Source organism: Melanerpes formicivorus, unplaced genomic scaffold (assembly GCF_026170545.1).
Source record: "Melanerpes formicivorus ecotype bairdi unplaced genomic scaffold, bMelFor1.0.p_v2 SCAF_5, whole genome shotgun sequence".
Classification (NCBI taxonomy): domain Eukaryota; kingdom Metazoa; phylum Chordata; class Aves; order Piciformes; family Picidae; genus Melanerpes; species Melanerpes formicivorus.
The window spans coordinates 1,480,961-1,507,452 of NW_027142357.1; the positions used below are offsets into that span (position 1 = coordinate 1,480,961).

At 48.9% G+C, this 26,492-nt stretch overlaps 1 protein-coding gene across 1 annotated transcript in view; it reads left to right on the top strand.

Moving 5' to 3' along the window:
• The first annotated feature begins 469 nt into the window (after positions 1 to 469).
• ZNF804A (zinc finger protein 804A) overlaps positions 470 to 26,492 on the top strand; it is a 273,822-nt gene continuing 247,799 nt past the window's right edge. The window contains exon 1 of the mRNA XM_068137880.1: positions 470 to 633. Coding sequence (XP_067993981.1) covers positions 523 to 633 — 111 coding nt within the window. The 5' untranslated portion in view covers positions 470 to 522. The remainder of the gene's footprint in view (positions 634 to 26,492) is intronic.

A 26,492-nucleotide genomic window follows, 5' to 3' on the forward strand; every position in this document is an offset into this window, starting at 1 on the left:
CCTTTACCTGCCACAGCCCCGCCCGTCCGGGTGCCGCCCCGGTATGTGTGGAGGGGGCGGTGGGAGGGGGGGCTGGTGCCGGCCGGTCCGCGGCGGGGGCAGCGGGGCGTGGGGGCTGTGGGTGGCGGTGAAGGCGGCGTGTGACAGATGTCCTCCTCTGACAGCTCTCGGTATCAGCCCAGTGGCTCCCTGCCATTGGCTCAGTGCAGCCGACCGGCAAGGCTGCTCGCTATAATAACACTATGCCTGCCAGAGGCGCCAGCTCAGACGGCTCCGCCGCGGCCGTGCCGCCGCCGCCGCTCCTCCTCCTCCTCCCCCGGCAGCCGGAGCCGCGCCGCGCCTGAGGGGGCTGCACACACCGTCCTCCCCCCACCCCCCGCTGCCGCCCCCCGGGTCCCGCCGCCCCTCAGCGCCGCACATGCCGCGGGGCCCCGCCGGCCCTGGCCCTCCCCGCCGAGCCCAGGCCGGCCTGAGCGCCCCGCCACTGGCGGGGAAGGCGGCCCCGGCTCCGTCCCCGTCCCCATGGAGTGCTACTACATTGTCATCAGCTCGGCGCACCTCAGCAACGGGCACTTTCGCAACATCAAGGGAGTTTTCCGTGGCCCCCTCAGCAAGAACGGCAACAAAACTCTGGTAATGGCTTCTTCTCTTGCCTCTCCCCCATCCCCATCCCTCCTCTTTCATAGAGGCGGCTCCGGCTGCCTGGAAGCCGCTGCCTGCGCGTTGCCAGCGATGCGGGCAGCCGGCTGCGCGCCCGGTGGTGCCCTTACACCGCCATGTGCGGATGCGCTGCCCTCCGCTCCCGCCGCTCGGGCTCCCCTTCTTGCCGGGGAGCGATGTGTCCTCGGTCCCCCGCGTTCCTTGGGGCGCTCGGTGCAGCGGTGGGCTAGGTGCTGGCGTGCCCGTTCTGGAGCTGCAAGGTGTGGGGGCTGGTCGCGGAGAGGCTGCGAAGGGAGCGCCTGGAGACCCTTCTCGGTGGGGAGCCGCAGAGCCGGGGCTCCACCGCCCTCGGTCCGGGGCGAAGCGGCAGCGGCTCCGCTGAGGCGGCTGGTGGGCATCCCTCGGCGGGGAGGGTTCCGGCTCAGTCGCCCGGGGGACTGACTGCTACCAGCCTCGCTGACTGCCACCACCCCCGGTAATTACCGAGAGAGAGAGATTCCTGTGTTGGTGAATAGCTTGAGAAGCGATACACCTTTTCTTGATGTTGTTGTTGCTGTTTCTTAGTTGCCAAGTTTTGGGGGGTGTTTTTTGTGTGTGTGTGTGTAAAAGCGGAACTCTGGGTTGGAGAGGAACTGAATGGCTTTAGGCAGTTCGGCTAAGATACTCCGTAGGCTGTTAAAACTGTGTCACACTTGGGTATCTTTACATCTGCTTGGTTTTCCGTGGTGTTTTTCTTTCTTTCGTTATTTTTTTGCTGACTCGCGCGGACTCGCCTTGCTACTATTACTGAACTTTAATGGAAGAGTTATGACGCGACGGCACCGGCAATACATGTGCTCTCCTGCCTGTGCAGATGAAAGGGGCTGCAGGGTGGCAGCGGGCAGGGTGAGCTGCGGCACGCAGAATTTCAATCACGGCACAACAAAGTGCGGGCAGATGTCTGGAGAGTAGGATGGAGCCGAAAAGAGGGGCTTAGGCGCGTTGCTTATTGCTCTCTCCCATCGCCCTCTTACTCCGAAATCCCCTTTGGAGCAGACGGAGGAGAACTTAACACATTCTTGATCCCTCGAATGCGCGACCTATATTGATGGGGGAATTTACTGAAGTACTTAACATTTGCTGGAGTTGGCAAGCTTGCAATTTCGCCCTAAATAAAGAGATTAAAAGAACTCTGAGCCAAGTCGTAAAAATAGTAACTACTACGAGAGAATCCGAATCCGAGGCAGATATTTCCCACTCCCCCCGGCCCGTTTCAAACGCGGAGTTCCCGCTTTGGCGTTGTCAGCCTCCACCGCGGGGGGTGGGTTTATTTGATGCGGGTGCCGTGCTTTTTTTCTTTTGCCTCTTTTTTTCTTTCATCCCCCCCTTGAAATTACGCCCTTGAAATTTTAAACAACTATTTGTAGTATCCATGAGATGGCAATATGTGTGTAATATTTCACTGCAGCAGTTGCAACAAAAAAAAACCCTCAAACCAAACCCGAGGCTTACTGTAGGGGGAAAAAAAAATATTTGCTGCTCTTTAAATAAATCTCACAGAGCATCGATGGCCTTCTTTCTGCTGCACAATCTCAGTGAGGATGCATTTGGCAGGGCTGAGGATACTCTGATGTAACTTTTGGACTCTGTGTTGCCTTTGCAATTTGTAATTGATTCCTGATTCAAGAGCGTTTTATTCTTGGGGCTTTTTTAGTCTTTATTTTTCCTTTAGCAAGGAAAAAAAAAAAAGGCAATCCCTGCATTCTCAATGTTCCTGATTCATCTATTTGCTGGTAAAAAACATCAGTGTTCCCCAACTTACTTTAGTGTTAAGATTAAAATGAACATATTGTGTGTAAGTCTTACTCTGGAAAGAAATTGAACTCAACCCTGCTCTCCAGTGAGACAGAATCATAGAATTGTTAGGGTTGGAAGGGATCTCAAGGATGATCCAGTTCCGACCCCGCTGCCATGGGCAGGGACACCTCACACTAGAGCAGCTTGCTCACAGCCACATCCAGCCTGGCCTTCAAAACCTCCAGGGATGAGGCTTCCACCACCTCCCTTGGCAACCTCTGCCAGTCTCTCAGCACCCCCGTGGGGAAGAACTCCTTCCTGACATCCAATCTGAATCTACCCATTTCTAGTTTTGCTCCATTCCCCCCAGTCCTATCACTCCCTGACACCCTATAAAGTCCTTCCCCAGCTTTCCTGTAGTCCCCTTCAGATACTGGAAGGCCATAAGAAGGTCTCCTCAGAGCCTCCTCTTCTCCAGACTGAACAGCCCCAACTCTCTGTCTGTCCTCATACCTCATAGGAGGGGAGCTCTAGCCCTCTGATCATCCTCATGAATAGATGTTGAGGGGAGAAAAGATAGCATGGGTTGTGTTTGCCTTCCATTTTTTGGGGCGTCAGCAAGTACTGAAACTGTCAAAGTTGGTTTTTTGTGGTTGGTTGTTTAGTTTTTCCCCTGAGTTATAAAAGGAGGAGTTCTTGACATTGGCTCTGTGGACAGCAATATGAATCCCTTTACTTCAGCCATGGTTTAGTTGTCAGGAGGTGTTAGGTATTAGGTAATAGGTTGGACTTGATGATCTCTGAGGTCTTTTCCAACCTGGCTGATTCAATGAAATAAGTGGTGTGTATATGCAGATATCCAGACTTTTGCTTGAGTTATAGATTTATTTATTCATTGTAATAGAAAGGAGCTAAAGATATCATTGATTTGTGGTATAGGGTGATGGGGTAGTTCAGAAGCATTGGAAGCACATTTCAGCCAGCTTCCATGGGAAAATCAAATGGTGCATTGGATTGGGCACTTTCACTGTCTAGACTTGCAGACATGAAAAGAAGAGATACAAATCTTTGTTAGTACAAAGTAGAATGTGTCTTCAGAAGTTCTGATAAGAATTGTAGCCTTTTAATATGCTCCTGGTGGCTTCCCTCCTAGAATAAGACCAGGAGAAGCAGCAGTTTGTAAAACTAAACCCCAGGAGCAGGCTGCCCAGAGAGGTTGTGGAGTCTCCTCTAGAGAATTTCCAAACCCCACCTGGATGCATTCCAGTGCAGACTCCCCTGGGTGATCCTGCTCTGGCAGGGGGCTTGGACTGGATGATCTCTGGAGGTCCCTTCCAACCTTTACATGTGCTGTGATACTGTGAATGTTTTGGAGCCACTCTGACTCGAGTCTCTCTTCCCATTTTGCTGTAGAGCATTGTCCTCACCTGTGCACCAGGCTCTCTAAAATCACTGCTTCCTCATAAGCTGAGGAGGACCTGAAAACAGCCTCTGCTTGTACAGCGTGGAGTCGCTTCTGTGTAAAACTTAAGGTTGCTCATTAAGATTTGCTTCCCTTAAAAAAAAGTTCTGCCTAGAAGGACAGATGACTCTCTGTGTGGCAGTAGGAGTTCATCACAAGCAGGAAAGTGCTGGTCATAGTCAAAGGATGGTGGTGATTCAAGACAATTGTACTCAGCTCTGGGGAGGCCACACCTCGAGTGTTGTGTCCAGTTTTGGGCACCTCAAGACAAGAGAGATGTGGAGGTGCTGGAGCCAGTGCAGAGGAGGGCAAGGAAGCTGGGAAGGGCCTGGAGAAGAAATCTGATGAAGAGCAACTGAAGGAGCTGGAGATGGATAGTTTGATGAAGAGGAGGCTAAGGGGAGACCTCATGGCTCTCTACAACTACCTGAAAAGAGGTTGTGGAGAGATTTGTGCTGGTCTCTTCTCACAGGTGATTAGCCACAGAACAAGAGGGAAGAGCCTCAAGCTGCAGCAGGGCAGGTTCAGACTGGACAGTAGGAAGAATTTTTTTCCCATCAAGAGTGGTCAGGGATTGGAATGTGCTGCCTAAGGAGGTGGTGGAGTCCCCAGGCCTGGATGTGTTTCAAGGTGGTTTGGATGTGGTGCTTGGGGCTCTGGTTTAGGAGTGAACTTTGTAGAGTAGGGTTCTGGGTTGGACTTGGTGGTCCTGAGGGTCTTTTCCAGCCCGAATGTTTCCATGATTTTCTGTAGTTCTGTGCATTTCATGGAGTGTATCTTCCAACCTGGAGCTGGTTAGGTTTCAAGGGAGGAAGTTCATTAGAACTTTTGGCTCCTGTCCCACTTGAGTCACCTGGTGTTCACCTGCACCTCATCTTTTCCTCCCTACTCTCCAGGAGGAAAAACCTTAGGAATACTTTTCCCTGCCTGTTTGTCCCTGCAGGTGATCTGTATGTGTCCATCCTCTGCCTGTGTCCTGTTTCAGACAGAATTAGTCATTAACAGCTTTATGAAGTTTTGGTTCAAAGCTCCTAGAAGGTAATGAGAAGAAAGAGCTACAAACCCTTGCTCAACTATCAGGGAGAGTGAAACACAGAGCTTTGCCCTTCTGAAAGAGTCTCTTAGTGGAGAGCATCAGAGGTTTGCATCTTGGTAAAGAAAAGATGGAATAACAGTGTTTCTATTCCCTGTTCCCAGGCATGGCCTCTCTCTAAGTCATATTTATCTCTAATGCTGCACTAGAGAGTTACAGCTTGGTAAAAAAAAGATGGAATAACAGTGTTGCTATTCCCTGTTCCCAGGCATGGCCTCTCTAGAAGTCATATTTACCTCTAATGCCTACTGAGTGTAGGGCTTTGAGATGGGGTTATTTGGGAGGGGGAGAGAAGTGGGTGAGGGATGAAGGTAGGAAGCAGGAGAAGAAAGGGAAGACTGTGGTTCTGTTCCTCAAGGGAGGATGTAACAAGGGAAATCTGAGCTTGGAGAGAAGTGAAAGGCACAAGAGGGAACACAGCAAGGGATGGATTTAGGCAAACTGAGAAAAGAGGCTGTAGTGGAAAAAAAAAAAACCAAACACCAAACCACCTTTTATTAATTAAATTGAGGGAAAAATGCTTGTGAATGAACCATGAGTGAGATGATGAGTTTGGATAAAAGAAATTGGTGATGTTTGGTCTGCTGGATAAGGCTTTATCCTCTCCCACTGCAGTTTCTGCTGTCTGAAATATCATTCAGATAGATGGAGTCTCATAACAATAGCTAATCTGCTACTGGAGTGCTGTGTGGCAGCTCTTTGGAAGGGATTTTTTCCTTTGTGTGGATGGAGTACTGTCCAAGTGACCCAAGTGCTGTCTGGTCTCTGAGTGGCAGATGGGTTTTCAAAAAGAAACATCACATGTGGGTCAGTCAGGACCTCTGGAGATCACCTGGTCCAAACCCTCTGCCAGAGCAGGTTCTCCTAGAGCACCTTGCACAGGCCAACATCCAGGGAAGCACAGAATCATGGAATTGTTAGGGTTGGAAGGGACCTCAAGGATTATCCAGTTCCAACCCCCCTGCCATGGGCAGGGACACCTCACACTAGAGCAGGTTGCTCAGAGCCACATCCAGCCTGGCCTTCACAACCTCCAGGGATGAAGCTTCCACCACCTCCCTGGGCAACCTCTTCCAGAGTCTCACCACCCTCATGGGGAAGAACTTTTTCCAATCTCAATCTACCCATTTCTAGGTGGTTGGTTTTTTTTTTATATCAATTCCCCCCAGTTCTATCACTCCCTGACACCCTGAAAAGTGCCTCTTCAGCATTCCTGTAGCCCTCTTCAGATACTAGAAGGACACAATCAGGTCTCCTCAGAGCCTTTTCTTTTCCAGACTGAATAGCCCCAACTCTCTCTGTCCTCACAGCAGAGCAGCTCCAGCCCTCTGCTCATCCTCATGGCCCTTCTCTGGACACCTTCCAGCACCTCCAGATCCTTTCTGTAATAGAGGTTCCAGAACTGGACACAGTGCTCCAGGTGGGGTCTCAGCAGAGTGGAGCAGAAGGGGAGGATCCCCTCCCTGGCCCTGCTGGCCACACTTCTCTTGTTGCAGCCCAGGATGTGATTGGCTTTCTGGGCTGCAAGTGCACACTGCTGGCTCCTGTTGAGCTTCTCATCATTCAGGGAGGTTTTGAATGACTCCAGAGACTGAGACTCCCCCACTTCAATGGGCAGCCTGTTCCAGTGCTCAACATAAAGATGTTCTTCCTCATGTTTAGATGGAACTTCATGTGTTCAGATTTGTGCCCATTGCCTATTATCCTGTCACTGGAACACGCCTGGCCCCATCCTCCTGACACCCAGCACTTAGCATTTATAACCATTGATGAGATCCCCCTCAGCCTTCTCTTTTCCAGACTAAAAAGCCCCAAGTCCTTCAGCCTTTCTTCATAGGAGAGAGATTCTAGCCCCCTAACCATCTTCACAGCCCTTTCCCGTTCCTTCTCAAGCAATTCCCTGCCCTTGAACTGGTGCAGCTCTGGTTTCTTGTCAGGGCTGATGGTTTTTGAAGCTTTTCCCAAGGCTGTTCTTTTTAGCAGTAGCAGTTCAGAGAAATTTGTTTGCTACCAATTCATTTTATTCCCCCTCCCCCGCCAATCTCCTGAAGTTTTTTCCACAGATTTACTGTGTTCTCTGGTTTTTGGTGGATTGTTTTGACTCTTCTTTTTTAATGCCTTATATCACTGCAGTCAAATTGCACAAGTCTTTCCTTGTAATTCATCTTCCTTGCTGTGGTGGCAGTCTTGCAGTTTATAATCTCCACGAGTATTGAAGCTTGTATGGGGGGGGGGAGGGAGGGGGGGGGGGGGGCGGGAAGAAACACCCCAGCTCCCTGGAGGGAGGAATCAGCTGTTTGGAATTACAACGGCAGGTGATATGCTCAATCCTTCAAATAGCTTTCAGAATGAAAAGTCAACTATTTAAAAAGGCTACCCTAGTCACCAGTCCCTGTAGGGCAGCCAGAGAGCTGATGCTTTGTTTGGTCTTCTGATTAGCTGGTCCATGGGTGGTGACTGGGAAGCTGGGGCTGTTCAGCCTGGAGAAGAGAAGGCTCTGAGGAGACTTAATTGTGGCCTTCCAGTATCTGAAGGGAGCTACAAGAAAGCTGGGGAGGGACTTTTGAGGGTGTCAGGGAGTGATAGGACAGGGGGGGATGGAAAGTAACCTAGAAATTGGTAGATTGAGATTGGATGTTAGGAAGAAGTTCTTCCCCATGAGGGTAGTGAGACACTGGAAGAGGTTGCCCAGGGAGGTGGCCAGCCTCAACCCTGGAGGTTTTTCAGGCCATGCTGGATGTGGCTGTGAGCAAGCTGCTGTAGTGTGAGGTGTCCCTGCCCATGTGAGGGGGGTTGGAAGTGGATGATCCTTGAGGTCCCTTCCAACCCTGACAATTCTGTGATTCTATACACTGCTGTCTTCTGAAAATGCCATGTGTTGTTCAGGCTGTCTGTTGTCTTTAGATCTCTTACCTTGGGTGGAATGTTTCTGTATTTATAGATCAGCAGGAGTAAATAATGTGGTGGTGGACAGCAAAACCCATTCAGTCAGATTTTTTTGCTGCAAATGTCCTGTCCTGCTACAGTAAGAAAGCAGTGAACTACCTGTGAAACAGCTTTGCCTGATGAAGAGTGCTGAAACTGTGGAACTTCTGCATGATCAGCTGGAAATGTCACAGTGTCACAGCATGTTAAGTGTTGGAAGGGACCTTTGGAGATCATCAAGTTCATCCCCCCTGCCAGAGCAGGGCCATAGAATCCAACACAGGTCACACAGGAATGTATCCAGATTGGTCTTGAAAGTCTCCAGAGAAGGAGAATCCTCAACCTCTCTGGGCAGCCTGTTCCAGTGCTCTGTGACCCTCACAGTGAAGAAGTTCCTCCTCACGTTGATGTGGAACCTCCTGTGTTGTAGTTTATATCCATTGCTCCTTGTCCTATCTCAGGGTGCAACTGAGCAGAGCCTGTGACCTCCCTCTTGACCCCCAACCCTCAGATATTTAGAAACATTGATTAAATCCCCTCTCAGCCTTTTCCAGACTGAATAGCCCCAGGGCTCTTAGCCTCTCCTCATGGGGCCACCTCTGCTGATTTCCAGCTGTCTGATACATATCATAAGACAAACAGCACTGAGCATAGGTTCATTTTCCATGCAGGTAAAACCAGGACCTGCAGGTCTGCTTGCCATCTTGTATCTTGCCAGTATGCTGAGGGTATATTTCATATTGTTATCTTATACAGGCAGAATTTAATAAAGCTCCTGCAGTGTGTTGTTTTTCATCCTGAGCATTGCAGTGTTTGTGGAGTTATTAGGCTAGAGGTCTGTTGGTCAAGGGAGAAAAATCACCCACTGCCTCCCTCAGTGGTTTGTCCCCTGGGGAGCTGCTCATGTCCCTGGCAGTTCAGCATGCTTATGGCTTCAGTTTGAAACAGGAATGTTCACAGATTGCATCTGGTTGGGAGGGACCCTCAAAGGTCATTTTGTCCAACCCCCCTGCAGTGAGAAGGGGCAGCTCCAACTAGATCCACAGGGCCTCATTGGGTGTAATCTTGAATGTCTCCCGGGATGGGGCCTCCACCATATCCCTGGACAACCTGTTCCAGTATTTTACCTCTTTCATTGTAAAGAACTTCCTCCTTCTGTCCAACCCAAATCTGCCTCGCTCCAGTTTCAAACTATTGCCCCTTGTCCTATCACTCCAAGCCCTTCTAAACAGTTCCTCCCCAGCCTTCCTGTAGGCTCCCTCCAGTTACTGAAATGTAGCTACGTGGTCCTCCTGGAACCCCCTCTTCTCCAGGCTGGACAGCTCCAATTTCTTCAGCCCTCTAACCATCTTTGTGATGCTCATGTATTTTCTATGAGAGAATCTGAACAGCCCTAACTCACTAAGGTATTAAAACAACAGAACAAATCCCACCTAATTTAATTTGAATAGTTAATCAGTGTCACTTAAGTCATGATTGAAAACCAACCACTCAGAAGGCAACAAAATAATCTGGTAAAATGGAAGTAACAACAGAATATCCTACCTGTGTTCTAGAGTTCATTTGTGTGAGCACAAATGGGGCTGTCAATAGTTGTACTGATTCAAGGTATCATCAGGGGATCATTTGAGTGAGTCAAGCAAACAGGAGGCTCTCCTGAGCTAAGTGCATGTCCGAAGCAACCCTGAAAGACTCTGTAAGACTCTGGCAGTGAGGTATGGCACTCTCATGCCCATCAGACTCCATATGAGCCCCCAGAACAGTAGGAGCTGGAGTCCAATGTGCAGCAGATTAAAACTGGGACAGCTTCTGCTTTGGGTGAGTCAAACAGGAGACTTGTCCTGATCTAAGTCCATGTCCGAAGCAGCTCTGTAAGATCCTTCCTGATCTAAGTGCAGGTTCAAAGTAACTCTGTAAGACTCATGCAGTGAAGTGTGGCACTCTCATGCCCATCAGACTCCATATGAGCCCCCAGAACAGTAGGAGCTGGAGTCCAATGTGCAGCAGGTTAAAACTGGGACAGCTTCTGCTTTGGGTGAGTCAAGCAAACAGGAGGCTGTCCTGAGCTAAATTCATGTCCAAAGCAACTCTGTAAGACTCCTGCAGTGAGGTGTGGCACTCTCATGCCCATCAGACTCCACAAGAACAAGCAAGAGTTGGACTCCAATGTGCTGCAGATTTAAACTGGGACAAGCTTCTGCTTCAGAGCTGCTACAGTGGCAGACTTTTGTACTGTAAAAGCTGATTAAATGCATGGTAAGCTTCAAACACGTCAGGATTCTGTTGGATGTAATTAGTCTATTACCATGGTTCAATTAGTACCCTTGCTTAGTTGTTGGGGTTGGTATTTTTCAGATCAAGGCTTTAAAGAGTGAATCTGAGGAGAGCCTTTGCCTTGACTATGTTCCCATGCAAATATCCATAGTGATCTCATAGCTCAGAGATGCATCAGATTAATTTTAACACATTGATCCATCAGATTAATTTTAACACATTGATCCAAGTGGCAGGCAGAGTTGCTGACACGTTGTTTTAACATCTTAGTAACTGGAAAAGGGCAAGTGGGCTTCTGTATTTTCAGGACCACACAGGTTTTTGGGACTTGGGGCTGTTCAGTCTGGAGAAGGCTCTGAGGAGACCTTCTTGTGGCCTTCCAGTATCTAAAGGGGGCTACAAGAAAGCTGGGGAGGGACTTTTTAGGGTGTTAGGTAATAACAGAAGTAGAAGGAATGGAGCCAAACTAGAAATGGGTAGAGTCACATCAGATGTTAGGAAGAAGTTGTTCCCCATGAGGATGAGGAGACACTGGAAGAGGTTGCCCAGGGAGGTGGTGGAAGCCTCATCCCTGGAGGTTTTGAAAGCCAGACTGGATGTAGTCCTGGGTACCCTGCTCTAGTGTGAGGTGTCCCAGTCTATGGCAGGGGTTTGGAACTGGATGATCCTTGAGGTCCCTTCCAACCCTGACAATTCTGTGATTCTATGATTCATTAAAAGCTTAGAACTTCCTCACATCTATTCTCAATTTCCCCTCCTCTAGCTCAGATTAATTCCCCCAAGTCCTGTCACTCCCTGACACCCTGAAAAGTCCCTCCTCAGCTTTCATGCAGGCCCCCTTCAGATACTGGAAGGCAATAATAAGGTCTCCTCAGAGCCTTCTCTTCTCCAGACTGAACAACCCCAACTGTCTCAGTCTGTCCTCAAAGCAGAGGAGCTCCAGAACTTAGATCATCCTCATGGCCCTTCTCTGGACACCTTCCAGCACCTCCAGATCTTTCCTGGAATAGAGGCTCCAGAACTGGACACAGTGCTCCAGGTGGGGTCTCAGCAGAGTGGAGTAGAGGGGGAGAATCACCTTGCTCAATCTACTCAATGCACTTAGGCCTTCTGGGAGGATCAATAAATCTCTGCAAAAAAATCAAAGCTATCAAATAGATCCATTTTGAGATGTAGGGAATGACTAAGATAATTCCACCAAAATCAATCCAGAGCATTTTCTGTTATTTAAAACCTTAATATATGCGGCCTTAATATATATTGTGAGACAATGGAACAGGTTGCCCAGGGAGGTGGTGGAAGCCAGTCTACCTCTTGTTTTTCAGTTTACTTGGGTTATGGTTGATGTAACTACAACCTTCTTGTGACCTTGCAGTATCTGAAGTGGGCTACAAGAAAGATGAGGAGGGACTTTTTAGGGTGTCAGGGGGTGATAGGACTGGGGGGAATGGATCTGAGCTAGAAGAGGGGAGATTGAGAATAGATGTTAGGGAGAAGCTCTTCCCCGTGAGGGTGGTGAGATACACTGGCAGAAGTTGCCCAGGGTGGTGGTGGAAGCCTCATCCCTGGAGGTTTTTAAAGGCCAGGCTGGATGTAGTTCTGGGCAACTTGCTCTAGGGTGAGGTCTCCCTGCCTATGGCAGGGGATTGGAACTGGAAGATGCTTGAGGTCCCTTCCAACCCTGACAACTCTATGATTCTATGCTGGTTAGTAATGCTGGTTGCCTTATTTATAGCATAGGTTGTTTAACACTGCCTGGTGGTGGTGGAAAGTGAGTTCATTTTATTTTTGTTTGTTTTGTTTGCTCACTCGTGCTTCAAAACCTGGGAGAGGATGAGAGCTTTCCTAATTTAGCTGTGTCTGGCCAATTGCTTACAAACAAATACCCTTTTGGTTTTCTGCGGATCTTCTGAGGGCGAACAAATGCTTTTCCTCCAGCATTCTTGAGAGTCTGTGCTGTGAGGAGCTGTGACTTAATGTTGTTTAAAAACAACAAACCCCAAGCCCCAAAACAAACAGAACAACATTTACTCATAGGGAGGCACAATATTTGTCATGTTTAACCTCGTGCGGCTGCGGGTTTTTTATTCAGTGGAGATAAGAAACTGCAGGAAGGCTTTGGGAACCTGGAATTTTAATCTCAGAGTGTAGTTCATTTATTTTGTTATGTGTGCTTACCCCCTTTGCTTTGGGTAAAGGTCACAGGACTTTTAAGGGTTGGAAGGGACTTCTGGAGACCATCGAGTCCAGCCCCGCTGCCAGAGCAGGACCAAAGAATCCAGCACAGGTCACACAGCAACACATCCAGATGGGGCTTGAAAGTCTCCAGAGAAGGAGACTCCACACAGGAGCTTAAACTGGCCTCTACTGTGAAGGACAACAAAAAGTCCTTCTATAAATACATTAATAGTAAGAGGAAGGGGAAGGAAAACCTCCACTCCTTGGTGGATACGGAGGGGAACATTGTAACCAAGGATAAGGAAAAGGCAGAGATACTTAACACCTTCTTTGCCTCAATTTTTACTAGAAGGGCAGAACGTCTTCCTGACAGCTGGCCTGCAGAGCTAGCAGAAGGAGCCAGGGAGCTGCACAGTTTCCCTATGTTCCATGAGGCGGTGGTTGGAACTCTTCTTAGCAGCTTGGATCCCCACAAGTCCATGGGACCAGATGGGATTCATCCTAGGGTGCTGAGAGAGCTGGCAGATGAGCTGGCCAAGCCACTCTCCATAATTTTCCAGCAGTCCTGGCTCACTGGCGAGGTCCCAGAGGACTGGAAGCTGGCCAACGTGGTGCCCATCCATAAGAAGGGCCGGTTGGATGAGCCAGGGAATTACAGGCCTGTCAGCCTGACCTCAGTGCCAGGCAAGATCATGGAACAGGTCATCCTGAGTTCAATAACACAACACTTACAGGATGGCCAAGGGATCAGGCCTAGCCAGCATGGATTTAGGAAGGGCAGGTCCTGCCTGACCAATCTGATCTCCTTCTATGATCAGGTGACCCGCCTGGTGGATGTGGGGAGGCCTGTGGATGTAGTCTACCTGGACCTCAGCAAGGCCTTTGACACCGTCCCCCATAGCAAACTGCTGGCCAAGCTGTCAGCCCATGGCTTGGACGGGAGCACACTGCGATGGGTTAGGAACTGGCTGGAGGGCCGAGCCCAGAGAGTGGTGGTGAATGGTGCCACATCCAGCTGGCAGCCAGTCACTAGTGGTGTGCCCCAAGGATCAGTGCTGGGCCCTGTGCTCTTTAACATCTTTATTGATGATCTGGATGAGGGCATTGAGTCCATCATCAGTAAATTTGCTGACGACACCAAGCTGGGGGCAAGAGTTGATCTGCTGGAGGGTAGAGAGGCTCTGCAGAGAGACCTCGACAGGCTGGACAGATGGGCAGAATCCAACGGCATGAGATTTAACACATCCAAATGCCGGGTTCTGCACATTGGCCACAACAACCCCATGCAGTGCTACAGGCTGGGGTCAGAGTGGCTAGAGAGCAGCCAGGCAGAGAGGGACCTGGGGGTGCTGGTTGATGGTAGGCTTAACATGAGCCTGCAGTGTGCCCAGGCAGCCAAGAGGGCCAATGGCATCCTGGCCTGCATCAAGAACACTGTGGCCAGCAGGAGCAGGGAGGTCATTCTGCCCCTGTACACTGCACTGGTTAGGCCACACCTCGAGTACTGTGTCCAGTTCTGGGCCCCTCAGTTTAGGAAGGAGGTTGACTTGCTGGAACGAGTCCAGAGAAGAGCAACAAAGTTGGTGAGGGGTTTGGAACACAAGCCCTATGAGGAGAGGCTGAGGGAGCTGGGGCTGCTTAGCCTGGAGAAGAGGAGACTCAGGGGTGACCTTATCACTCTCTACAACTACCTGAAGGGAGGTTGTAGACAGGCTGATGATGGTCTCTTCTCCCAGGCACCCAGTACCAGAACAAGAGGACACAGTCTCAGGCTGCGCCAGGGGAGGTTCAGGTTGGATGTTAGGAAGAAGTTCTATACAGAAAGAGTGATTGCGCTATGGAATGGGTTGCCCGGGGAGGTGGTGGAGTCGCCGTCATTGAAGGTGTTCAGAAGGAGACTTGACGGGGTGCTTGGTGCCATGGGTTAGCTGTTTGGGTGGGTTGGATTGGTTGATGGGTTGGACACGATGATCTTGAAGGTCTCTTCCAACCTGGTTTGGTTTATTCTAATAGAAGAGTTTATTCTAACAACCTCTCTGGGCAGCCTGTTCCAGGGCTCTGGGACCCTCATAGTGCAGAAGTTCCTCCTCATGTAGAGGTGGAACCTCCTGTGCTGTAGTTTATATCCATTGCCCCTTGTCCTGTCATAGGGTACAAGTGATCAGAGCTTGTCCCCTCCCTCTTGACCCCCAGCCCTCAGATACTTAGAAACATCTATTAAATCCCCTCTCAGTCTTCTCCTCTCCAGATTAAACAGCTCCAGGACTCTCAACCTCTCCTTATCACACAGTGCTCCAGACCCTTCAGCATCCTTAGAGCCCTCCCTTGGACTTGCTTCAGCTGATCCATGTCCCTGTTGAACTGGGAAGCCCAGAACTGGATGCAGTATTCCAGGTGAGGTCTCAGCAGGGTACAGTAGAGGAGAACCTCCCTGGATCTGCTGGCCACACTCCTCTGCACCCCAGGATCCCATTGGCCTTCTTGGCCACCAGGGCACATTACTGTCCCATGCAGAACTTGTTGTCCGACAGCGCTCCCAGGTCCTTCCCCACAGGGCTGCTCTCCAACCTGTGCTGGTTAGCTGGGGCAGAGCATTTTTGTGCTTTTCCTTTGGCAGACGATGTCAGTTCTGAACCGTCTGAGTTGCGTGTGAGCACAAATTTTTGTGGAGCCCTCTTCCATTACATGATTATTATTATTATTATTGGTAATTAGTTCAGATAGCAAATTTCAAAATATTTTCAGTATGGAATGTTAAATGGTGGCAGTTGCATGGTCAGTGTTGCAAGAAAAGAAATGCAAATTCTTCCCCCACGGCTCGGAGAGCAAATCCTCAAATAAGGCCTGAAGAGTAATCTCCAAATCTCCTGCCAGGCCCTGCTCTTCTCATTGCACATGAGAAAGAGCAGCATTTTGCCTTAAAATTCTTGAAGCATCCTCAGGGATCAGCACTGGGACCAGTCTTGTTTAACGTCTCTGTTGTCCACATGGACAGTGGCACTGAGTGCACTCTCAGCAAGTTTGCTGATGGTGCCAAGCTGTGTGGTGCAGCAGACAGGCTGGAGGGAAGGGATCCATCCAGAGGGACCTGGACAGGCTGCAGAGCTGAGCCCATAACAACCTCATGGATTTCAATAAGACCAAGTGCAAGGTCCTGCAGCTGGCTCAGGGCAATCCCAGGCACTGATACAGGCTGGGGAGGGACTGGCTTGAGAGCAGCCCTGAAAAAAAGGCCTTGGAGGTGCTGGGGGATGAGAAGCTCAACAGGAGCCAGCAGTGAGCACTTGCAGCCCAGAAAGCCAAGCAGAGCCTGGGCTGCAGCAAGAGAAGTGTGGCCAGCAGGGCCAGGGAGGGGATTCTCTCCCTCTGCTCCACTCTGCTGAGACCCCACCTGGAGCACTGTGTCCAGTTCTGGAGCCTCTATTCCAGGAAGGATCTGGAGGTGCTGGAAGGTGTCCAGAGAAGGGCCATGAGGATGAGCAGAGGGCTGGAGCTGCTTGCCTATGAGGACAGACTGAGAGAGTTGGGGTTGTTCAGTCTGGAGAAGAGAAGGCTCCGAAGAGACCTTCTTGTGGCCTTCCAGTATCTGAAGGGGGATACAGGAAAGCTGGGGAAGGACTTTTGAGGGTGTCAGGGAGTGACAGGACTGGGGGGAATGGAAAAAATGTAGAAATGGGTAGATTGAGATTGGATGTTAGGAAGAAGTTGTTTCCCATGAGGGTGGTGTGGCACTGGCAGAGGTTGCCCAGGGAGGTGGTGGCAGCCTCATCCCTGGAGGTTTTTCAGGCCAGGCTGGATGTGGCTGTGAGCAAGCTGCTGTAGTGTGAGGTGTCCCTGGCCATGGCAGGAGGTGTGGAACTGGATGATCCTTGAGGTCCCTTCCAACCCTGACAATTCTATGATTCTAAGACATTGGAAAATGTTTACTCTTGGTTTGTAGAACTGCAGGGGAGAGCTTTATTTTTCAGTACCTCATCAGAATTCTTGCTGTGCACAAAAGATTTAGGACTTGTCAGGACTTTTTGGTCTGACTGTTCTCATTTACATTTTTTCAAATTTATTATTTTATTTTTCAGAGAGAGAGAGAGAATTCCTTCCCATGTAGAAAGTGCTCAGGCTGCCCCCTGTGGGGCCCTGCTGAACTCAAATATTCACATTGCTGGATTTCTCACAGCTAGCATAGAGCTGCGTTACTCGCACTAGCCAGGTCTTGGGCAGATTGTTTTCTTGAAGGCTTTGTAGTGCAAATCATCTGCTAGAGGTTGCCTCTTCACCTCCTAGAAATGCATATCTGGAATAGGAAATCTGCTTCCTTTCCAGGCACCACCTGGAATATTACATTCAGTGCTGGGCTCCCTAGTTTAAGGGAGACAGGGATCTGATGGAGAGAATTCAAGGGAGGGCTCCAAGGATGCTGAAGGGACTGGTGCACTGTCTGATGAGGAGAGGCTGAGAGCCCTGGGGCTGTTCAGTCTGGAGAGGGGAAGACTGAGAGGGGATTTAATAAGTGTCTACAAATATCTGAGGGCTATGGCTCACGAAGGAAGGCACAGGCTCTGCTCACTTGTGCCCATTGAAAGGACAAGGAGCATTGGGTGGAAGCTACAGCATTCGAGGTTCCACCTCGAAGAAAGGAAGAACTTCTTCACCGTGAGGGTGACAGAGCCCTGGAACAGGCTCCCCAGGGAGGTTGTGGAGTCTCCTTCTCTGGAGACTTTCAAGGCCCATCTGGATGTGTTCCTGCGTGACCTGTGCTGGATTCTCTGGTCCTGCTCTGGCAGGGGGGTTGGACTCGATGATCTGAAGCCTCTTCCTACCTCTAACATGCTCTGATCCAGGTTACTGCTAATTCACTTCCACAGTAAATACTAAACAGTGAATCTGAGACTTGACAGACTGTTCTACTGTTAGTAGAAGTCTTTTCAGTGTGCAGATGTCCATAAGGTTTGGTGATTTGGAGGTGTTTAGGAGGAGACTTGATAGGGTGCTTGGTGCCATGGTTTAGTTGATTAGGTGGTGTTGGATGATGGATTGGACACAATGATCTTGAAGGTCTCGTCTGGTCTATCCTATCCTATCCTATCCTATCCTATCCTATCCTATCCTATCCTATCCTATCCTATCCTATCCTATCCTATCCTATCCTATCCTATCCTATCCTATCCTATCCTATCCTATCCTATCCTATCCTATCCTATTCTTCCCTCAATAAATACCCTTGCAATTTGATTTTCTTGGCAGAAGCTCAATGTTCTTTGAGGATATCTGTTTAAATATCTGCAGGCTGTAAGCATTTAATTGCTGCTGAAAGTGTTTTTAACAGGAGACCACAATACCTACTGCAGAATGGTGCAGCAGCTTCTTTCATCATGAAAGACATTCTATTCAGATGCCTGGAGGTAAAACTTGGGGACACTCTTGGGTCTATATAAGGAACAGGTGGTGGAAGCCTCATCCCTGGAGGTTTTGAAGACCAGGCTGGATGTGGCTGTGAGCAAGCTGCTCTAGTGTGAGCTGTGCCGGGGGAAGTTTTGGCTCGAGGTGAGGAGAAAGTTCTTAACAGAGAGTTAAGAGAGAGCCATTGGAATGTGCTGCCCAGGGAGGTGGTGGAGTCACCATCCCTGGAGGTGTGCAAGGGGAGATTGGATGTGGCACTTGGTGCCATGGTTTAATCATGAGGTCTTGGGGGACTGGTTGGACTTGATGATCTTTGAGGTCTCTTCCAACCTTGGTGATTCTGTGATGTCCCTGGTCATGGCAGGGGGTTTGGGACTGGATGATCCACGAGGTCCCTTCCACCCCTGACAATTCTGTGATTCTATGCTCTTCTGCATGAGCAGTAATCAGCTGATTGTACAAATGAAACAGGGAGTGCCAGGGTCTTTTTTTAAAGTAAAATAATATTTGTGCTGCTTATGTCTGATACATTATGTCTGATGCATCGGATGTGGCGCTTGGTGCCATGGTCTAGTCATGGGGTCTGTGTTGATGGGTTGGACTCAATGATCCTCGAGGTCCTTTCCAACCTAAGTTATACTGTGATATTGTAACTATTCTGAGCAATATGCTTAGCTGTTGCTTCAGAAGACTCTCAAGTTAGCAGTGCAATATTATCCTGAATATATCTGGGGCTTGCTGGTGTTTAAGAAGAAACTGGATGAGGCACTTAGTGGTCTAGCTGATTAGTTAGGGTTGGGTGATCAGTTGGACATGATGATCTTGTAGGTCTCTTCCAACCTGGTTGATTCTGTGTGATTTTTGTTTCATTTTCCCCCCAGTAATGCTGATTTTTCTGATAGGAGTGAGGAATTTTTCTCTCCTATAAGGGAGAAAAAATGGGAAAGCTCCAGGGAGACCTAATTGAAGGCCAGGCTGGATGTGGCTGTGAGCAAGCTGCTCTAGTGTGAGGTGTCCCTGGCCATGGCAGGGGGGTCGGAACTGGATGATCACAGAATCACCAAGGTTGGAAGAGACCTCAAAGATCATCAAGTCCAACCTGCCACCACAGACCTCATGACTAAACCATGGCACCAAGTACCACATCCAATCCCCTCTTGAACACCTCCAGGGATGGGGACTCCACTACCTCCCTGGGCAGCCCATTCCAATGGCTAACAACTCTCTCTGTGAAGAACTTTCTCCTCACCTCAAGCCTAAACTTCCCCTGGCACAGCTTGAGACTGTGTCCTCTTGTTCTGCCGCTGCTTGCCTGGGAGAAGAGATCAAACCCCTCCTGGCCACAACCTCCCTTCAGGTAGTTGTAGACAGCAAGGAGGTCTCCCCTGAGCCTCCTCTTCTCCAGGCTAAGCAACCCCAGCTCCCTCAGCCTCTCCTCACAGGGCTTATGCTCAAGGTATCTCCCCAGCCTCATTGCCCTTCTCTGGGGAGGTCCCTTCCAACCCTAACCGTTCTATGATTCTATGATGGTTGGCTGGCAGGAACAGTGTCTCTGTTGGCTTTCTCTGGGGATCTCCTCCTCTCTCAGGGGTCTGAAATAACAGTGCTTGCCTCAGCTCTCAGGAACAAATAAATCAAATGGAACTGTTGAATCTATTTATGCTTTTGAGGGATTCCCACAGCTGAGTCATGCGCTTCATAGTCAGTGACCCGGCTTGTAATTAAGAAAGATGATGCTCTTGAACCTCTCCACAACTAATTCATGTTTAGCTCTTACTCACCACAAATCACAGGCATTATCAGCACTATTTTATTGATTACACTTTTCCTTTTTTTTTTTTTTCTTCCCCTTTCATATTAAAAATTGCTGCAGTATATAATCTTAATTTTGGAAAGGCTCTTGAAAGGTACTCGCCGACAGGGGAATTGATTTGTTGTCATTAGGCCAGCATTATGCAGAGGCAAGGAAAAAAACCTCAAGCTGAGCAGTTCTTTCAAGCCTTGTGTGCTGCACTCTTGCATTAGTGGAGATGCAGATTTGTTGCAGAGAGGGGAGGGGGAAAAAAGAGAAGGAATAAGCCATAAAGTTCATCTTCTTCAGCCTGCAGAGCTCTTGCCCTGTGGATTGAACAATGTCTGCTCCCATAGGTTGAGTATTCTCTGCTCATTGGTCAGGTACTTTGCATCTTCTCATGTATGGAGTGAATCCAGAAGGGGGCACCAAGATGATCAGAAGGCTGGAGCATCTATTCTGTGAAGAAAGCCTGAATTAATTGCAGCTGTTCAGCCTGGAGAAGAGAAGGCTCTGGGGAGACCTTATAAATGCATTTCAATATCTGAGGGGGACCTACAGGAAGGCTGGGGAGGGAGTGTATAGAAGGGCTTGGAGTGATGGCACAAGGGGCAGTGGTTTTAAACAGGATCAGAGTAGATTTAGGTTGGACATAAGGAAGAAGCTCTTAGCAATGAGAGTGGTAAACTGGAACAGGTTGTCCAGTATGTGGTTGAAGTTCATTCAAGATCAGACTTTGTGGGGCCCTGGGCAGCCTGCTCTAGTTGGAAGTATCCCTGCTGACTGCAGGGGTATTGGACAAGATGAACCCTGAGGGTCCCTTCCAATCCAATGCAATCTGTGAATCTGTGCTTACAGGTTGATTTTCATCATAGAATAGCTTAGGTTGGAAGAGATCTTAGAGATCATCTACTGCAACCTCCCTGCCATGGGCAGGGACACCTCACACTAGAGCAGGTTGCTCACAGCCACATCCAGCCTTAAAAGCCCCCAGGGATGAGGATTCTACCATCTACCATTTTGTTTGGGGTTTGTTATAGTCATGTACTTTATATTATTTTTGTATTCTATATAATACATTATCTCCTATAAAATATATTTACATACTAGGTTTTGTTATGTATTCTGTATATTCAGGCCTGCTGTCTGACACAGTGGTGTGGTAGCAATACTGCTTTCATATAGTCCAGAGAAGGGCAATGAGGCTGATGAAAGGTCTGGAACACAGCCCAGTGAGGAGAAGCTCGGGGTGCTTAGCCTGGAGAAGAGGAGGCTCAGGGGAGACCTTCCTGTTGCCTACAACTCCCTGAAGGGAGGTTATAGCTAGATGGGGGTTGGTCTCTTCTCCCAGGCAACCAGCATCAGAACAAGAGGACACAGTCTCAAGCTGCACCAGGGGAAGTTTAGGCTGGAGGTGAGGAGAAAGTTCTTCCCAGAGAGAGAGATTGGCCATTGGAATGTGCTGCCCAGGGAGGTAGTGGAGTCACCATCCCTTTAGGGGTTCAAGAGGGGATTGGATGTGGCACTTGGTGCCATGGTTTAGTAGTCATGAGGTCTGTGGTGACAGGTTGGACTTGATGATCTTTGAGGTCTTTTCCAACCTTAATGATTCTATGATTCATGATTTGTGTACAGCAAATGTGTTTCAGAGGGCTGGCAGTGTCAAAGCTGTTTAGGAGTGGCTGAATCTCTTCAACAAGGAGGGGCTATTTTGGTCAAACAGAGAGTTTCCAGTTTCATAGAATGGAACTGAAGACCAATCTTGGGAATCTATGATTCTGTCAAGTTGGCACTTGGGAAAATATCGTGGCCATGATGAATAGAATAGAATAGAATAAACCAGGTTGGAAGAGACCTTCAAGATCATCACGTCCAACCTATCACCCAACACCACCTAATCAACTAACCCATGTAACCAAGCACCCTGTCAAGTCTCCTCCTGAACACCTCCAGTGACGGCGACTCCACCACCTCCCTGGGCAGCCCATTCCAGTGGGCAATCACTCTCTCCGTGTAAAACTTCCTCCTGACCTCCAGCCTGAACTTCCCCTGGTGCAGCCTCAGACTGTGTCCTCTTGTTCTGGTGCTGGCTGCCTGGGAGAAGAGACCAACCTCTGCCTGTTTACAACCCCCCTTCAGGTAGTTGTAGAGAGCAATGATGTTAGGTGGATGATTGGACTCATTGATCTGGGGTCTTTTCCAATCAAGACAATTCTATGATGATATGGAAGCCCCCCCGACCCCACCCCGAGCAAATTTAGTTTGAGAAAGAGGAGGCTGAGAGAAGACCTCATAGCTCTCTACAACTATCTGAAAGGACATTGTGGAGAGGCTGGTGCTGGTCGTTTCTCACAGGTGATTAGCCGTAGAACAAGAGGTAATGACCTCAAGCTGCAGCAGGCCAGGTTTAGACTGGACATTAGGAAGAATTATTTCCCAGCATGAGTGCTCAGGCCTTGGAATGGTGGAGGTGGTGGAGTCTCCAAGCCTGGATGTGTTTCAAGGTGGTTTGGATGTGGTGCTTGGGGCTATAGTTTAGGGGTGAACTTTGTGGAGCTGGGTTCTGGGTTGGACTTGGTGATCCTGAGGGTGCTTTCCAAGCTGAATGTTTCTGTGATTCTGTGAAATCTGGGTGTGAAGACTATTTATGTTCTCTCTAGCAGAGGCAGAAATCTGAGCTTGCCTTGGTGTGCTCTGGTTGCTGCAGGCCAGGTAGTAGCTAATCCTGACTGTGTTGCAGTCAAGAGATGAACCTTAGCTTTTATTTTCAACTCAGTTAAGTAGAGCAACTGGAGCCATATATCATTGCCTTCTAAAAAGAAAATTGTTGGAAACTTGATGCATAGCAAATGTGAAAGCTACAATATGGAATAAATTATCAAATGGCTCAAACTCAGTCTCTTTGAAGACTACAGCGGGGGGGGGTGTAGAGGAAATTACACTTGTATTTTACACCTGCCAAATTAAATTATAGCAACAAATCTGTCTAATTACAATTGAGAGACCATGATTTATTCTCAGAGCGAGGTAATTAGAAGCAGGACTACACTTGAAGGTTCAAATTGGATTCTTAGAGGGAGAGAGTGAGAGAGTCCCTTACATGAAAACACTGATTGCTGTACGGGTCATATTAATCTCTTCTATTTTAAGGATTTTGAATCATAATGCAAAGTGACTCATCCATTATTTCCTCAGCTCTTCATCAGTGCAATGCACAAGAAATTATTCCTGTGGTTGTATCCCTGCAGATGTGGGGCCGTGAGGATGAGCAGAGGGCTGGAGCTCCTCTCCTATGAGGACAGACTGAGAGAGTTGGGGTTGTTCAGTCTGGAGAAGAGAAGGCTCTGAGGGAGGAGACCTTCTTGTGGCCTTCCAGTATCTGAAGGGGGCCTACAAAAAAGCTGGGGAGGGACTTTTGAGGGTGTCAGGGAGTGATAGGACTGGGGGGAATGGAGCAAAACTGGAAATGGGTAGATTGAGATTGGATGTTAGGAAGAAGTTGTTCCCCATGTGGGTGGTGAGACACTGGAAGAGGTTGCCCAGGGAGGTGGTGGAAGCCTCATCCCTGGAGGTTTTGAAGGCCAGGCTGGATGTGGCTGTGGGTAAGGTGCTCTAGTGTGAGGTGTCCCTGCCTTTGGCAGGGTGTTGGAACTGAATGATCCATGAGGTCCCTTCCAACCCTAACAATTCTGTGATGCTGTGTGGAATCTTCAGGGTCTCTTCTCTTTTCGATAGGCATTTGTAAATCCAATTAACAGTAGAGTCTCAAATGTCTGCATTGAGAGAAAGGAAAAAAACAACCAACAACAAAAAAGAAGACCTTTATCTCTTAAAGTATGTGTTTAACTGCAGGGGAAAAAAATAAAAGGAAGGAAAAGCTTTTGGTGAATTATGGGTTACAAAGCTAGGAGCTTCTATCTCATTTTTGCAGTAGCTAACACATTCCCCTGGTTCTCTCTCCCCTGTCAAGGGTCCTTGTATGTGCTATAAATGCTGGATGAGCAGTGCTGGTGGTGAAGTGGAGAGCTCTATTATTACCTCCAGTTCTAAGATTAATTACCACCAGGCCACACTTTCCACCGCATGGCAGGACTGCAGTAGGGTTAATGCGACTGTGCTGCTGCCTTGTGACATGATTCTATGGGAACAGAGTGAAAAGGAGTATAAAAAAATTGGGTATCTCAGTGACCTGTAAAGAAATACTCAGTGCTCCTCTTCTTCAGAGATTCTCCTGTTGTCCCTCTAAAGAAGAAGAGTGACAGGGAAAGACACAGTGAGATTTTGCATTGTTCAGTAAGGTTTCCTGTCTGCTTGCTGGGGACTCTTAGAGCAGCTGTGACTTTCCCAGTGACACAGAAGATCTTGCTCAAGCTCAGTGCTGTTAGCAAGTGAGTGGGGTCTTAGCAAATTAAACACTGACCTCTGGAAAAACATCTGCTCCTGTTGCTGGCAAAGCAGTCTCAACACAGGGAGCCTTTCCTTGATTTAATTTGTTGTCAATTAACAGCGACTTTTGATTACCCATTTGGGTATTGGGCTTGGGAAAGAAGACTTAAACTGAGGGAACACTTCCTTGATTTAGCAGTGTCAAAGCCTGAATGGGGCAGGTGGCTCTCAGCAGTGTCACAACCAGCTGTCATGGGTGTGGGGTCCACGACAGGTCCCTCTGCAGCTACACCACCACCCAAAGTTGCTGTGTGCCCCCAGTTATACCTCCTGAGTCACAGCTGGCATGCAAAAAGGATCCAAGGAGCTCACTACAGTATAAACACACCAAAGTCATATGGTCTATCAGAAGAATCAGAGTGTGAGGGGTTGGAAGGGACCTCAAAACATCATCCAGTCCAACCCCCGCTGCCAGATTAGGATCACCTAGAGCAGATCACACAGGAATGCATCTAGGCAGGTTTTGAATCTCTCCAGAGGGGGAGGCTCCACAAGCACCATATCACTTCAGGGGTTTCAAACTAGCACCTTTATTAGCTGTAATCACATCCAATCAATAGATAGCCACAAAATAGTCAATACAGTTGGACTTCTATACAAACCTGTTGTGCAGTTTGATCCAGAACAGAAGTCATCCTCTTCGATGTGAAGATGGACAGGCTAGAGAGCTGGGCAGGGAGAAATTTGATGGAAATTCAATAAAGGCAAGTGTAGAGTCTTGCACCTGAGAAGGAACAACTCCATGCACCACTATAGACTGGGGACTGACCTGCTGGAGAACAGTGAAGGGGAAAAGGATCTGGGGGTCTTGGTGGATGGAAGGATGACCATCAGCCAGCAATGTGCTCTGGTGGCCAAGAAGGCCAATGGCATCCTGGGGTGGATTAGAAGGGCTGTGGTTAGTAGGTCAAGGGAGGTTCTCCTCCCTCTGCACTCTGCCCTGGTGAGGCCACATCTGGAATATTGTGTCCAGTTCTGGGCCCCTTAGTTCAAAAAGGTCCTCAGGGAACTGCTTGAGAGACTCCAGCACAGAGACACAAAAATGCTTAAGGAAGTGGAACATCTTCCTTATGAGTGTAAGCCTGAGGGAGCTGAGGGCTCTGGAGCTTGGAGAGGAGGAACCTGAGAAGTAACCTCATTGCTGTTGCTAAAGATGTGCAGGGTGAGTGCCCAGAGGCTGGAGCCAGGCTCTGCTGGGTGATGCCCAATGCCAGAACAAGAGGCAATGGTGGAAGCTGAGGCATAGGAAGTTCCATGGAAACAGGAGGAAATCTTTTTTTCTCTGTGAGGGTGACAGAGGCCTGGAGCAGGCTGCCCAGGGTCTCCCCCTCTGGAGATATCCAAAACTCACCTGGATGTGTTCCTGTGTAATCTGATGTAGATGCTCCTGCTCTGGCAGGGGAGTTGGACTGAATGATCTGTCAAGTTCCCTTCCAGCCCCTGAAATTCTGTGATTCTCTGAAAAAGACAAAAGAAACCAAAACCAAGCCCAGTCAAAGGCTTTTGGATTGCCCCCTGTGTCTGCAGCCATCCATGACTGTGCTTTCCTGGAGGTACAGATTATGACTCACTCCATGTAAGATGATCTAATGTGCACATCTCTATAGGATTGCTCTCTGCTTTACAATAACTACTGTGGCACTTTCCTGCCAGGAAGCTTTTCCATCATTGCTTCATGAACTGCATCACTTTTGCCTTCTTTAAAGTGCAGCCTGTTTTGTCCTGCCTTAATTGCCCTCCTTCCTTGACGGTTACACCCTCTAGATATTTGTAAGCTGTGAGAATCCTCGTGGCTTACATCTTTCCCAAGCTTGGCACACTTAGCTGTTTTCCTCTTTTATTTATTTATTCTTTTTCATTTAATCTATTTTCTTCATCCATCAGCTCCTCTAGTCTTGATTATGCTGTGGCTGGTTTGTTGTTCTTTTGAGCTCGCTCCAGCGCTTCAATGCGAATCATAGAATTCTCAGGGTTGGAAGGGACCTCAAGGATCATCCAGTTCCAACCCCGCTGCCATGGCCAGGGACACCTCACACTAAGAGCAGCTTGCTCAGAGCCACATCCAGCCTGGCCTTCAAAACCTCCAGGGATGAGGCTTCCACCACCTCCCTGGGAAACCTTTTCCAGTCTCTCACCACCCTCCTGGGGGGCAACTTCTTCCTAACATCCAATCTGAATCTATTAATTTCTAGTTTTGCTCCATTCCTCCCAGTCCTATCACTCCCTGACACCCTATAAAGTCCCTCCCCAGCTTTCTTGTACCCCTTTCAGATACTGGGAAGGCCACAATAAGGTCTCCTTGGAGCCTTCTCTTCTGCAGACTGAACAGCCCCAACTCTCTTAGTCTGTCCTCATAGAAGAGGAGCTCCAGCCCTCTGCTGCCTCAACTTGCTGGCTATGCTTTCCTTGCTGCAGCCCAGGCTCTGGTTGGCTCTCTGGGCTGCAAGTGCGCACTGCTGTCTCCTGTTGAGCTTCTCATCCACCAACAC